The following is a 12,105-nucleotide window of genomic DNA, read 5'->3' as shown; positions in this document are numbered from 1 at the left end:
TTCCGGGAAATTCAATGACCTTGGAGGGCACCAGGCACACATGCATGCACATATAAACATGCAAACAGACAAACCACACATACGCATAAAACAACTTAAAAAAAGCACATATTGCTTTTGTAGAGGAACCAGTTCAAGATCCATCCCCCAAACCCACATCAAGCAGCTCCCAACCACTTGTAACCCCAATTCCAGAGGATCTGATGCATTATTCTGGCCTCCTTGGACACAGTGGCCATATGCACAACCCTTCCCACCACTAACATAGACTCATAATTAATTTTAAAATACAAAAGCTGGATTTAAAGACACACACACATATTATTTCAGCACTCAGGAGACTGAGGCATGTGGCTCTCTATGAATTTAAGGCCAGCCTGGTCTACATAAAGAACTCCAAGTCAGCCAAGGTTACCTAGTGAGACCCTGTATCAAGAAAAAAAATTATGTATATATAATATATATATTATATATAATCTTAAATGCCTCAGATTGGCTCCCAGTAAGCATGCTATAAAATGGAGTTAAGTCCAGGATGCGGGAGTGTTTTCTACGAGGAACCTTTAGGGTGAGCCGGAGGAGCTGGCAGGATGGTTATGCAGCAGTTAGAGCCTTGCCAGGCCTTGGAGATCTGCACTGAGCTGGGCTGGGCTGCTCACGTCTCACACACAGCTAGATACCTCACAGATGGGTCATTGCCTGTCAGCGGCCACAAGAGTGTGCCCTGGACAGAGAGGACCACATCCTCGGCAGCAGAGCCTCAACGGCCAGTGTGAGCCTTTCACGGGAAAGAGAGCTGAGCAGTGCATCCCAGAGGTCACCCCAACCCCTGGACACCCCTAGCTCCAGCCACTTGATGCTTTCGCTAAAACATCTCAACATTTCATTCCTTCTGAGTCGCCTGGGAAACAATTGTGTAAACAGTGGGCTCATCACACCGAACACTGAACATTCTCTTTAATGCCAGGCTCACTTCCAACTCAACTCCACAGGGTCGCACTTAATAATGAAAGCACTTAGTCCTACCTGGCTTTTGCTACTATTTTTCTTGAAGCCCTTCTTCTCACAAAGGACAGTTCTCACTGAGTCAGATAATAATGAATGCCAGTTTGGTTTGGCATGTTAATTGGCATCGTTGCCCAACTCATTCTTAGCTGCTGGGTGGTGGGTGAGGCCACTGAGTAGGGTCCCCCTAACACTGTCCTTCTGTCCAGGCAAAAGTCATAGTGCTGGAGGACAATGAGCCCTTTGCCCAGTATCACTACCTGGTGACAGTCTACACGGGACACCGACGAGGGGCAGCCACATCTTCGAAGGTTAGTTGGTGGGTGTGTCTTCCTGGGGCGGTGCTAGCTGTCCTGTGGAGTGTCTGGCTCCAGAGATTTGAATTACTGTGTACTCTACTTGTTTCATTTATAGATGAGAGGAGAGAATATCCTTTAGTTTTAAAAATCACATTGTGCATTATGTGTGTGTGTATGAGTGTGAGTTGCATGAGTGTGTCTGCATGCCTAGTTTTGTGCAGTGCTGGGCTCAAGCACAGAACTGCCGAATCCTGAGCAGACACTGCACTGACTGAGCTACAGCCCCAGCTTCTGGTCTCTGGGTTCTAGGTGACTCTCACGCTGTATGGCTCGGATAGAGAGAGTGAGCCCCATCACCTGTCAAACCCTGATGCTGCAGTTTTTGAGCGAGGAGGGGTGGACGTCTTCCTGCTTTCCACTCTGTTCCCCCTGGGAGAGCTGCAGAGCCTCCGGCTGTGGCATGACAACTCTGGGGACCAGCCATCATGGTGAGTTGGGAGAGGGCAAATGACCAGGCTGGGGCGAGGTACCCATTTCATGGCTCTCCATGGCAAAAGTGGGGCAAGCAGGCTCAGAGAGGCTCGTGGTCCATATAAACCAGACCAGAAGAGAGGAGTGTGCGGTCCAGTCCTCGTGTCCAGGACATCTCCTCCTCTGAGGCTGGCTTCGAAGCAGGTTGCTAGAGCACACTCTCCCGCCTGGCTTCTCTTGCTGATGGCTAGGTGTCCTGAGTAAGGGGTTCAGAGGTTTCAAATGTGTCCCTCCCCCCGCCCCTTCTCTGCAAACAAGCAACTGCCTTCAAAGCTGAGGCGGCTTTCTGCCGGCTGACCTCCCCTACAAGAGGCCAGATGTCACTCTGACACCAAGGGAAGAACATGCGTGTGCCTTTTCCAGGTACTCCTGTTCCTGGGGCTCATTTTCTGAAGGCCTTATCCCTGTGGTGTCCCAGGGAGTCCCAGCCCCATGCCAGGTCCTCAGAGCTGCATCTCCTTCCTCCAGGTATGTGAGCCGGGTGCTGGTCTATGACCCTGAAGCGGACCGCAAATGGCACTTCCTCTGCAATTCGTGGCTGTCCATCGATGTTGGCGACTGTGTTCTCGACAAGGTGTTTCCTGTGGCCACAGAGCAGGACAGGAAGCAGTTTAGGTACTTCCCTTCTGTCTTTTTTTATCGTAGGACAATAGCCTCACAGCCCAGGGTGCTAATGAAATAGATGGCGGATTGACCACTGTTGAATGTTTCTCTAGAGTAGAAATCAAAAAATTGCAAACAGCTGCCTGCCAGTACAAAAGGAACTGGCTGAAATATACTTAGCTTGTTTAAAACTTTGCTTATCGATTATAAAAGAATCATTGCTCTGGGGTGAAGATGATATATGATGAGAAAATACAGAGAAAAAATGTTGAACTACTTGTGGGCTCTAAGGAAAACATGTAACTTGGGATCTGACTGTGATTTCTTCTTATGTAAAGATTTTACTTTGTCACTTTGGAAAATATGTAACTTGTGGTTGTGAGGTAATCTTTTCTTTTCTTTTCTTTTTTTTTTTTTTTTTTGGTTTTTCGAGACAGGGTTTCTCTGCGGCTTTGGAGCCTGTCCTGGAACTAGCTCTGTAGACCAGGCTGGTCTCGAACTCACAGAGATCCACCTGCCTCTGCCTCCCGAGTGCTGGGATTAAAGGCGTGCACCACCACCGCCCGGCTGAGGTAATCTTTTCTTGTGTAGAAATCTTTGTATCAAGAAGTACAAAAGGGATAAGAAAACAATAAGAGCGGGGAGATGGAGCGATGTAGAAGGGAAAACATCAGAAAATAGAACCCCAGGGAAGAAATAAAAAGGATAAGACCAGGAAAGATATGGAAAGTGAACACCTAGGGAGGAGGAGAAGAAAAAGAAAGAAAGAAAGAAAGAAAGAAAGAAAGAAAGAAAGAAAGAAAGAAAGAAAGCAAGCATCAGGATAAAAGAACAGAGCAGAAAAAGAACAGAGTAAGAAGCAGCAGAGAGAAAACTAAAATGAAGAAACTTTGGCCCTCAGATGAAGTCCCCATGTGTGTCTGTGCATCTGTCCGTCTGTCCAGTAGTCCACCTACTCTACATCTCCTCTCCAGTTTCTCTGACCTGCTAGGGGCTGAGCCCCTCATCAGCAACAAACCATCTAATCCAGCTTTTTAAAGATGTGGTTGGTAGTTGCGTTGTCGTAAGGGGTTTTGCCCACTGAACCAACTTGCTGGCCCCAAACATGCTGAATCTCCCAGGCAAATCACAGGTTGCTCTTGGAGACCAGTCCCTCTGCCTACCTGTCTCCCTAAGTGCCCGTCTCTCTCTCTTCTGCCTGCCCACAGCCACCTGTTTTTCACAAAAACCTCCACGGGCTTCCAGGACGGACACATCTGGTACTCGGTCTTTTGTAACTCTCCTCGGAGCAGCTTCACACGCGTGCAGAGGGTGTCCTGCTGCTTCTCGCTGCTCCTCTGCACCATGCTGACCAGCATCATGTTCTGGGGTGTCCCGAAGGACCCCGCCGAGCAGAAGATGGACTTGGGTAAATCTCAGTCTTCCTTCTGATGGCTGGGGCTGGTGGGTACCAGTCTCACTGCCCCAGCAAGACCGCTGCAATCTAGAGGAGGTTTCCAGTTTTTGTTTGATCGGTTCGATATTCTGAGACAAGGTCTTACTTACACTGTGGGCCAAACTGGCCTCAGACTCACTCACTGCCATTACAGGTATGCACCACCACGCCTGCCTTGTCTTTGTGTCTTGTGTGTCTATGTGCATGCACACATGTGCACATTCAGGTGGAGCTTAGCTCTGGGGATTGTTCTTCAGGAGTTAGTCACTTGGTTTTTGCAAACAGGGGCCTTAAGCTTGCCAGTTGGGCTCCATTGGCTGGCTACAATGTCTCTGGGGTCTGGTTGCCCCACTTCTCAGCACTGGGGTTACAAGCAGGTGCTACCACACCTGACTTTTTGCAGTAGTGCTTGGAATTGTGGCTTTCTGGTCCCCAGGCTGGCATGCTAAGCACTTTACAGACTGAGCTGTCTTCTCAGCCCCTTCGATTTAGTCTTCACCGGGACCAAATCGATGTGGTTGGCCATGGTACAGCTGACCTTAGCCTCTGGCCCCTGCAAAGAGTAAGCTGAGTCACGTGGCCCAGGCTCTTGGTAAACTGCCTTGTCAGGGTGTTCTGTCTGGCTTGACTCACAACCCTGGTAAGCTAAGGGCCTCTTGGGGGCTGGGTAAGCATCCAAAGGCTTACAGGTGACCTCCTACGAGTTGTGCTTGGCAGGTCCTTCACTGTGTAGCTCCCTTCTGCTGAGAGGGGGGAGGGGACTGGACTTTGGGCCTCTTGCCTCCTTTTGGCCTCTCCCCTCCTTTTTCCCCAGGCAAAGTTGAGTTCACTTGGCAGGAGGTGATGATTGGGCTGGAGAGCTCCATCCTTGTGTTTCCCATCAACCTCCTGATCGTCCAGATCTTTCGGAACACCCAACCTCGGCTCCCACTGGAAAAGGATGAGAAGCGGGAGCAGGGACCCTCCAACCTGACTCCTTCACCGCAGCCCACGGAGGAGGGACTTCTGACACCTGAAACAGTGACCAAGGCACGTCCTCAGCCTCAGTTTGTCTATGAACTGGCAGTAGAGGGGTGCAGGCTGGTGCATGGGCCCTGGCAACCTGGATTGCCTGACAGTCTCAGAGGCCGGGATCCACCAGCTGAGAGCGTGCAGACTCTCATGCATATCCCGTACGTCATATGTGTAGCGCACAACGCCTGTCTGCGCTCTATGCGCTACCATACAGTTTGCGAGCTTCGGGCAAGGTGCTGGAGATTGAAACACACAAAGACACTCAGAGAGACAGAGGCACAGCCCTTTAGTCACTGGCAAGAAGCCCCCTAGTCAATAGCACCATGGAGGTTTATATACCCAACACGGTCAGGTGGGCCAACAGGTGAAAACCTCATCCCCTGATCCTCAAGGCCAAGGCAACACGCGCTCGTGAAGCAGAGCTGGTAAACAACTTTGACACAGCTTTCAGTAACTCAGATCAGAAGGCCAAGTACACATCACAGCAGGGAAGAGAAGCTGGAGGCCAGGACTCCAAATGGTCTCAACACATATGTGTTCATGCAATGCACACTTGTTGAGCATCTGTTATGTGGAAACTCTGTTGTTTCCTGGGGGAGACATCGGCGATATCCCCCCTCCTCCTGGGCTCCAGTGACAAAGTGTGAGGCCAGCAAAATTCCCCTGGGGAAGCCAGTAAGTTCATTAGGCTTCTTACAGTGTGATCGGTGGTGAGGGGTGACAGACAGGGACATGGGTGGCCTTAAAGCAGCCGCTTCGGAAGGGCAGCACACAGCAGTTAACAATGGCTTCTTCATGGCTGCGTAGATGGAGCCCCCTCCCCTCCTACCTTGCCAATCTCTTCTAGCCCCTCCCCCCAGGACCATATGCAGTTATGCCAGAACTGCATGAGGTTGGCTGGGAATGGAGAGCCCCGTGTCCCTCCTCGCCCCTCCTTCAACCAGGAAAGGTAAATGGTCACCAGGCCCGCTGCTATGCTCTTTTGTGAGCAGGACCAGAAGAACTGAAGATGGCAGTGTAGTTCTGAGGATAGCGCTGTATTGCAGAACACCCCCACACCCCAAGGCTAGAAGTTCATAAAAGAGACACATTAGCCGGGCAGTGGTGGTGCACACTTTTGATTCAAGCACATGAGAGGCAGAGGAGATAAGTGTATCTCAGTGAGTTTGAGGCCAGCCTGGTCTATGTAGTGAGTTCCAGGACAGCTAGGGCTGTTACACAGAGAAACCCTGTCTTGAAAAACAAAAAACAAACAAACACACACACACACACACACACACTTCCCCTACACTTGTGTACTTGATGATCTTTTATAGACTATCTGCTGTGTGCAGTCATTTGAGTAATACAGCCTGGAATGGGTCCATTCAAGCCCTAGAGGAGAAATTTTCATGGTTGCTGATCCTTCCTCAGAGCTATAGCTCAAACATGGGTCACGCAGTTCAGTGCACATGCCCTAGGCTCCTATGCCCCAAACCCTGGTCTGCAGCTCATGGTCCCTCGCCTCACTGGCCTTTCTTGCAGGGTGTGCAGACTCTCCTCCGCTCACTGTTTAAAGCTCTGGAGGTGCTGCCCCCGGCCTCAGGCTGGGACTCTAAGAACCTGATGGATATTAACTACCTCCTGGCCTTAATGGAAGACCTTGTCTGTTCAGAGAGCACAACAGGACAGGGGTTCTGGGAGGAAACGCTAGAGAGGGAGGACCCTCGCACCTCCACCCATGGGCCTGTCCATCTGAAAGGTAAGTCCTTCCCAGGAAGCAGTCCTCTGGAACCAGGTGGTCTGGGCGGGAAATCAGGACCTGGCCTCCATCTCCCAAATACTGGGCAGCACGTACCAGCGCACCCAGCTTCACGCTCCTTCAGAAAATTATTTCATTTCTTATCATACATGTAAGGTCATGTTTTGATATCAGAGGACAATTTGTGTGATTGGTTTCTCTCTACGATGTGGGACACAGGGAGCAAACTCAGGTCGTCAAGCGCAGCAGCAAGCATCTGTGTCCCCTGAGCCACCTCCCTGACCCTTGTTTGGTTTCTCATTGTAAATATGTCTCTTCTGTGATTTAAAACAAACAACAAAAAGAGATCAATATTTTCTTTTAGGCTGGTGTGGCGTGAAATCCCAGAATTTGGCTCTCAGGGGTGGAGACAGGAGGATCAGAAAGGAGGTCAAGGTCTTTCTTGGCAACACCAACAGCTAGCTTGAGGCCAGCCTACGATCCATGAAGCACCTCTCAAAGGCAAAATAACAGCAATAAAAATCAGTTTTAGAGGAGCTGGACATGGAGGCAGGGCTTGATGGGAGAGCATGCTTGATCCCTGGGCTCTGTCCCCAGCACTGAGAGAAATAGTTGAGAATCCAAAATTTCGACAAACCAACTTTAGAAAAACAGTAACGCAGCCTGTGGGTAAAGACGCTTGCCCCCACTCCTGACGACCTAAGGTCAGTCTCACCGACACAGTGAAGGAGAGAATCAGCTCCCACAAGCTTTCCTCTGGTTTCCACATCTACCTGTGGATGCACGAGCACACACACCAGGTAGATAGAGAGCGTCGTAGTTAGGGTTTCTATTGCTGTGATGAAACACCATGACCAAAAAGCAAGCTGGGGAGGAAAGGATTCATTTGGCTTACAACTCAGAATTGCTATCTACAGAGTGAGTTCCAGGACAGCCAGGATTGTTACACAGAGAAACCCTGTCTTGAGAAATCAAAACTAAATCAATAAATAAATGAATGAATAAGTAATTTTCTAAGACATGAGAACAGAAAACTTTGGCGCTGGGCAAAACTGGACTTAAATTCAAGTCTAAACACATAGAAGGAAAAGACTCCAGATGGGGAGTAAGGTGGCTCAGCGGGTAAAGAGACTTGCTACCAGACCCGACAGCCCAAGTTCAATCCCCAGGACCCACAAGGTGGAGGAGTGTCTCATTAGCTAGGATCTCTATGCTGTGAAGAGACACTGTGACCACTGCAACTCTTATAAGGAAAACTTTCAATTGAGGGGGCTCCCTTCCAGTTCCAGAAGTTTAGTCCATCATGGCGGGGGATGGGACCCCCAACAAGACCGCACTCACTCCAACAAAGCCACACCTCCTAACAGTGCCACTCCCTGTGAGATTATGGAGGCCAATTACATTCAAACTACCACAAGGGGAGAACCCACTCCTGAAAGTTGTCCAGAGCGAGACAGAGACAGAGAGAGGAGAGAAGAGGGAGATAATAGATAAATAAATGTAATAGTCACTTATAGTCATTGCTGAAGCAGGGCACATGGGAAAGTGTGCTGTTCTCTTTGTAAGTAAGGACTCCTTCAAACTATCCCTCATAAAAAGCTAAAATGCCCTAGCTGGCTGTTTGAGCCCAGCCTCTATGTCTCCATTATCCTATACTTGGCTTGCGACAGGTGAGCTCAAAACTGCCTTTATTGTTTTTATTGTAGCTGGCCCATGGTCACTCAACACTCTCTGGTCACTTTCCCCTTTGTCTCCCAGAGAACACATGGCACCCCAAGCCCAAGCTGGCCGTGAGTGGGCTTTGGAGGGACGGCATCTACAGACGGTGTCTCTACCTTCAACTGGAGCATGTGGAGAGGGAGCTGCGGCTGGTGGGGCCCCAAGGCTTCCTGCATCAACAGAGTCATGCCCAGGCCCTCAAGCAGCTGCATGCCCTGAAGGGCCACCTCTGGGGACAGCCTGGCACCCCAGTGATAGCATGTACCAGGTAATCTACTTCCCCGGGTGCCAAACAGACATCCGCCCTCTCCTGTCTGGGGCTACGGGCTGGGACACCTTGTCCAGCCTTGGGAAGATGTCCACCCAGGCCAGGCAGGCAGAAGGGATGGACCCAGGACTCCCTAGAGTGCTCTCAAAGCCAGCAGGGGTTCAGGGGTCTATGTGCTGAGAGATCCTCAGTCTTTGCACAGAACTTGGCAGTTCATGACCATATTCGTGTCAGGTTGATATAAAACTAGCCAGTGGGTTTTTTGTTTTGTTGTTGTTTGTTTTGCTTGCACTTAGTGTCTGTGACCCCAGTTTAAGTGCTTGCAGAGGGGAGAAGAGGGCATTGGGTGCTATATATTGTTGTTATATAGTGTAGTTATATTGGATGTTATAGAGCCATCATTTAGGGATATAGAACACAAGTCCTCTGGAAGAACAGCCAGTGTTCTTAACCACTGAGCCATCTCTCTCTAGCTCCCAAATTCCTGTTTTCTTGTTGTTCCTGTTGTTTTGAGACAGGGTCTCTCTCTCTCTCTCTCTCTCACTCACTCTCTTTCTGGCCCTGGGTGTTCTAGAATTCACTATGAAGACCAGGCTGGCCTCAAACTTACAGAGCTACTCCACCTGCCTCTGCCTCCGGAGTACTGAGTCTCCCATGCCTGGCTCTGCGTTCCTTTTTAATTCTTTTCTATATTCTTTCAGGTTTATTTATTTTAGTTATATATTTGTTTGTGTTTTTAGGAGGACCCAGAGGCTAGAGGAGAGTGCTGGACCCTGTAGAGCTGGAGTTACAGGTGTTTGTGAGGCACCCGGTGTAGGGGCTGAGATCTGAAAAGTCCAGTCTGCTGCTGGAGAAGTGCTTTAACCACTGAGCCACCCCTCCAGCCCGATCCTGGGCAGTTTAGTGTGTGTGTGTGTGTGCGCGCGCGCGTGTGTGCACATGTGTGCGTTGTGTGTATGTGTGTGTGTGTTTGGGATATAGCTCAGCAGTAATAAACTCACCTAGGACACTGGATGCCCGAGGGCTCTCTTTCCATAGCTCACACAGCACATAGTTTTTGGTGGTCATCAACAAAAATCGTGAGGTAGAACAGTAGTATGATAATTTGGTTGGAAAATACCCTTCTTGAGATGCATTCTGAGGTAATCTGTGGTGGTTTTGGATTATGTTTGGGATGTATTTTTAATATCCTCCCCCTCCAAAGGGAAAAAGGAGGGTATGGAACAGATGGGATATACCAGACAAGATAGAGGCAGTTTTTGAAACCAACTGATGAGTGCCTGGGGGTTGCTGGCTCGTTGACTTTAGTATGATGAAACTTTTTTCATAACAAAAGATTTTCCAGTGATGTAGAACCAGCCTTCTAGGCTTGCTGTAAGGGACTGCCCCCTAGCCAGCACTGGACAAATGACAGCCTAGGGAACAGCTCTTTCAGGAACTGACCCCAGACAGCACTGGACAAATGAAAGCCTAGGGAACAGCTCTTTCAGGACCTGACCCCAGACAACTCTTTCAGGCAGGTACAAAGTACAGAGGAAAAGCAGCCGGTCAGAAGTTAAGCAGCTTGCCCAAGGTCATGTGGAAAACGAGGACAGAATGGGATTTGAATGTGGGTCTTTGGGTACCACCCCGACTGTGTCTGTCTGTCCTCCTTTGCAGCGCTCCTCGAGTCAGGAAGTCCCCTCGCGGTCTGCCCTGGTGGTGTGTCCTAGTGGGCTGGCTCCTGGTGGCAGCCACCAGTGGGGTGGCGGCCTTCTTCACTATGCTGTACGGACTGCACTATGGAAGGGCCAGCTCCCTCCGGTGGCTCATCTCCACGGCTGTGTCCTTTGTGGAGAGTGTGTTCATCACCCAGCCCCTGAAGGTCAGAACACCCCCCTTCAAAGTGGCGGCCATGTCCTTTCTACCTCTATCCTCTTGGGATGGGTTCCTTCTCAAGCATAGCTATTATTTCTTTTATTTAACAAACACATGAGATGCAGGGATAGTGGTGATAGTCGAATAGCCCAAAGAACTTGTCCCTTAGTTGTACTGAGGAGCTAAGTACTTCCTAATCACCATCACCCCGAGGACTGTAGGAAAATCCATGGGTGAGAAATCATAAAGCTGGGGTGTAGCTCAGAAGTAGAGAGCTTGCCAAGCATGCGCACAGGTCCTGGGGTCCCCCTCCCCCCCCCCCCGCCGTACTTCCACCAAAAAGATCACAAGCGTCTGTAGCCCATATGTGTGTCTACATCTCAATCCTCAGAATCTTCAGATTCCGAGAGAGGACAGCAGCATAAAGGACTGCTCCCTTCAGAAACTTGCTCCTATTCCTGAGATACAAAGTTACGTGGGAGCGTATTCGACTTGGATACTAAAGCCTGACCTGGAACTAGTGGGGAGCAGGGACAGATCTGCCTCTGGAAAGAGTCCAGCGGTTGGCAGTCATCAGGGAACCAGGGGACTGTAAGAGGAAAGTGACCATTAAGGGACTCTGTAATGTTTGGCTACTTGGTTTTGAGACAGGGTCTTCCCATGTAGCCCTGGCTCGCCTTCCATTCGGTATGTAGTCTAGACTCACTTTGACTTGATGGCAATCCTCCTGCCTCAGCTATTCAAGGGCTGAAACTACAGATATGCACTGCTATCATAATCATCTCCTGGAATCTTTACTGGAACCAAATCCCACCTCTCTCTCATTCTACCCTGAATTATATGTGTGAATTTATTTTGCATAGCCCAAGGTGGTCACAAACTGTTTAACTGAGGTTGGCCTCGAACTTCTGATTTCCCTTCCTCCACCTCCCTGATGCTGGGATTCCAAGTGTGTGCCCTCCTGCTCTGTTGATGTCGGATGCCAGAGGTCATATCAGGGCTCTGTGTGTGCTAGGCAAGCCCTCTGCCAACTGAGCTATACCCCAGTCCTGAATGGTTTTTCAGATAAGGCTCAAAGGCTTCTATGACAATTCCACCAGCCAAGGCTAGAAGACTACGCAGAACAGGGTGTGTCCTGGGCATTCCTATCCAAACCACAGGATCTCTTTTGCTGGGGCATAGCAGACACAGAAGCTGCAGGCTGTCTCAGCTGACGCAGGGATACAGGGATGGGATGAGGTGGAGGCAGTGATTCTTCAGAGTTAGACACAAGAGATGCTCTGGGTAACAGGGTGACAAGTGGGAAGTTCCGGTAAGTATAGAGATGGGCTAGCCTTACCCATGGGTAGGAGCCCTCCCTCCTCATAATAACCTCCCTCTGTGGGAATGACTGGTTCCCACCTGACTGCATATCATCACACAGTCCCTATCTCTCAAGCCTTGGCAACTCCCTGCAGGCTTGGACTCACACGGGGTAATTTCCAGGTCCTGGGTTTTGCTGCTTTCTTTGCGCTGGTCTTGAAGAGAGAGGATGATGAAGAGATTTTGCCCTCATTGCCAGAACATCTATCTGGCCCAGGTAATAGGTCCCTGGTGTGTGGAGACAGGGGCCTGACCACCCACCCACTGGTCC

General features: G+C 49.9%; 1 protein-coding gene across 1 annotated transcript in view; it reads left to right on the top strand.

The window, feature by feature from the left end:
* LOC142852983 (polycystin-1-like protein 2) overlaps window positions 1-12,105 on the top strand; it is a 55,455-nt gene that overhangs the window by 40,737 nt on the left and 2,613 nt on the right. Inside the window, exons 25-33 of the mRNA XM_075977957.1 lie at window positions 1,215-1,316; window positions 1,614-1,792; window positions 2,304-2,450; window positions 3,647-3,846; window positions 4,688-4,902; window positions 6,412-6,628; window positions 8,387-8,615; window positions 10,275-10,479; window positions 11,958-12,051. Of these exons, the coding sequence (XP_075834072.1) occupies window positions 1,215-1,316; window positions 1,614-1,792; window positions 2,304-2,450; window positions 3,647-3,846; window positions 4,688-4,902; window positions 6,412-6,628; window positions 8,387-8,615; window positions 10,275-10,479; window positions 11,958-12,051 (1,588 nt within the window). The remainder of the gene's footprint in view (window positions 1-1,214; window positions 1,317-1,613; window positions 1,793-2,303; window positions 2,451-3,646; window positions 3,847-4,687; window positions 4,903-6,411; window positions 6,629-8,386; window positions 8,616-10,274; window positions 10,480-11,957; window positions 12,052-12,105) is intronic.

This window comes from Microtus pennsylvanicus, chromosome 6 (genome assembly GCF_037038515.1).
Source record: "Microtus pennsylvanicus isolate mMicPen1 chromosome 6, mMicPen1.hap1, whole genome shotgun sequence".
Lineage (NCBI taxonomy): Eukaryota > Metazoa > Chordata > Mammalia > Rodentia > Cricetidae > Microtus > Microtus pennsylvanicus.
The sequence above is the reverse complement of the archived record's forward strand: the minus strand, read 5'-3'. Positions and strand labels throughout refer to the sequence as shown.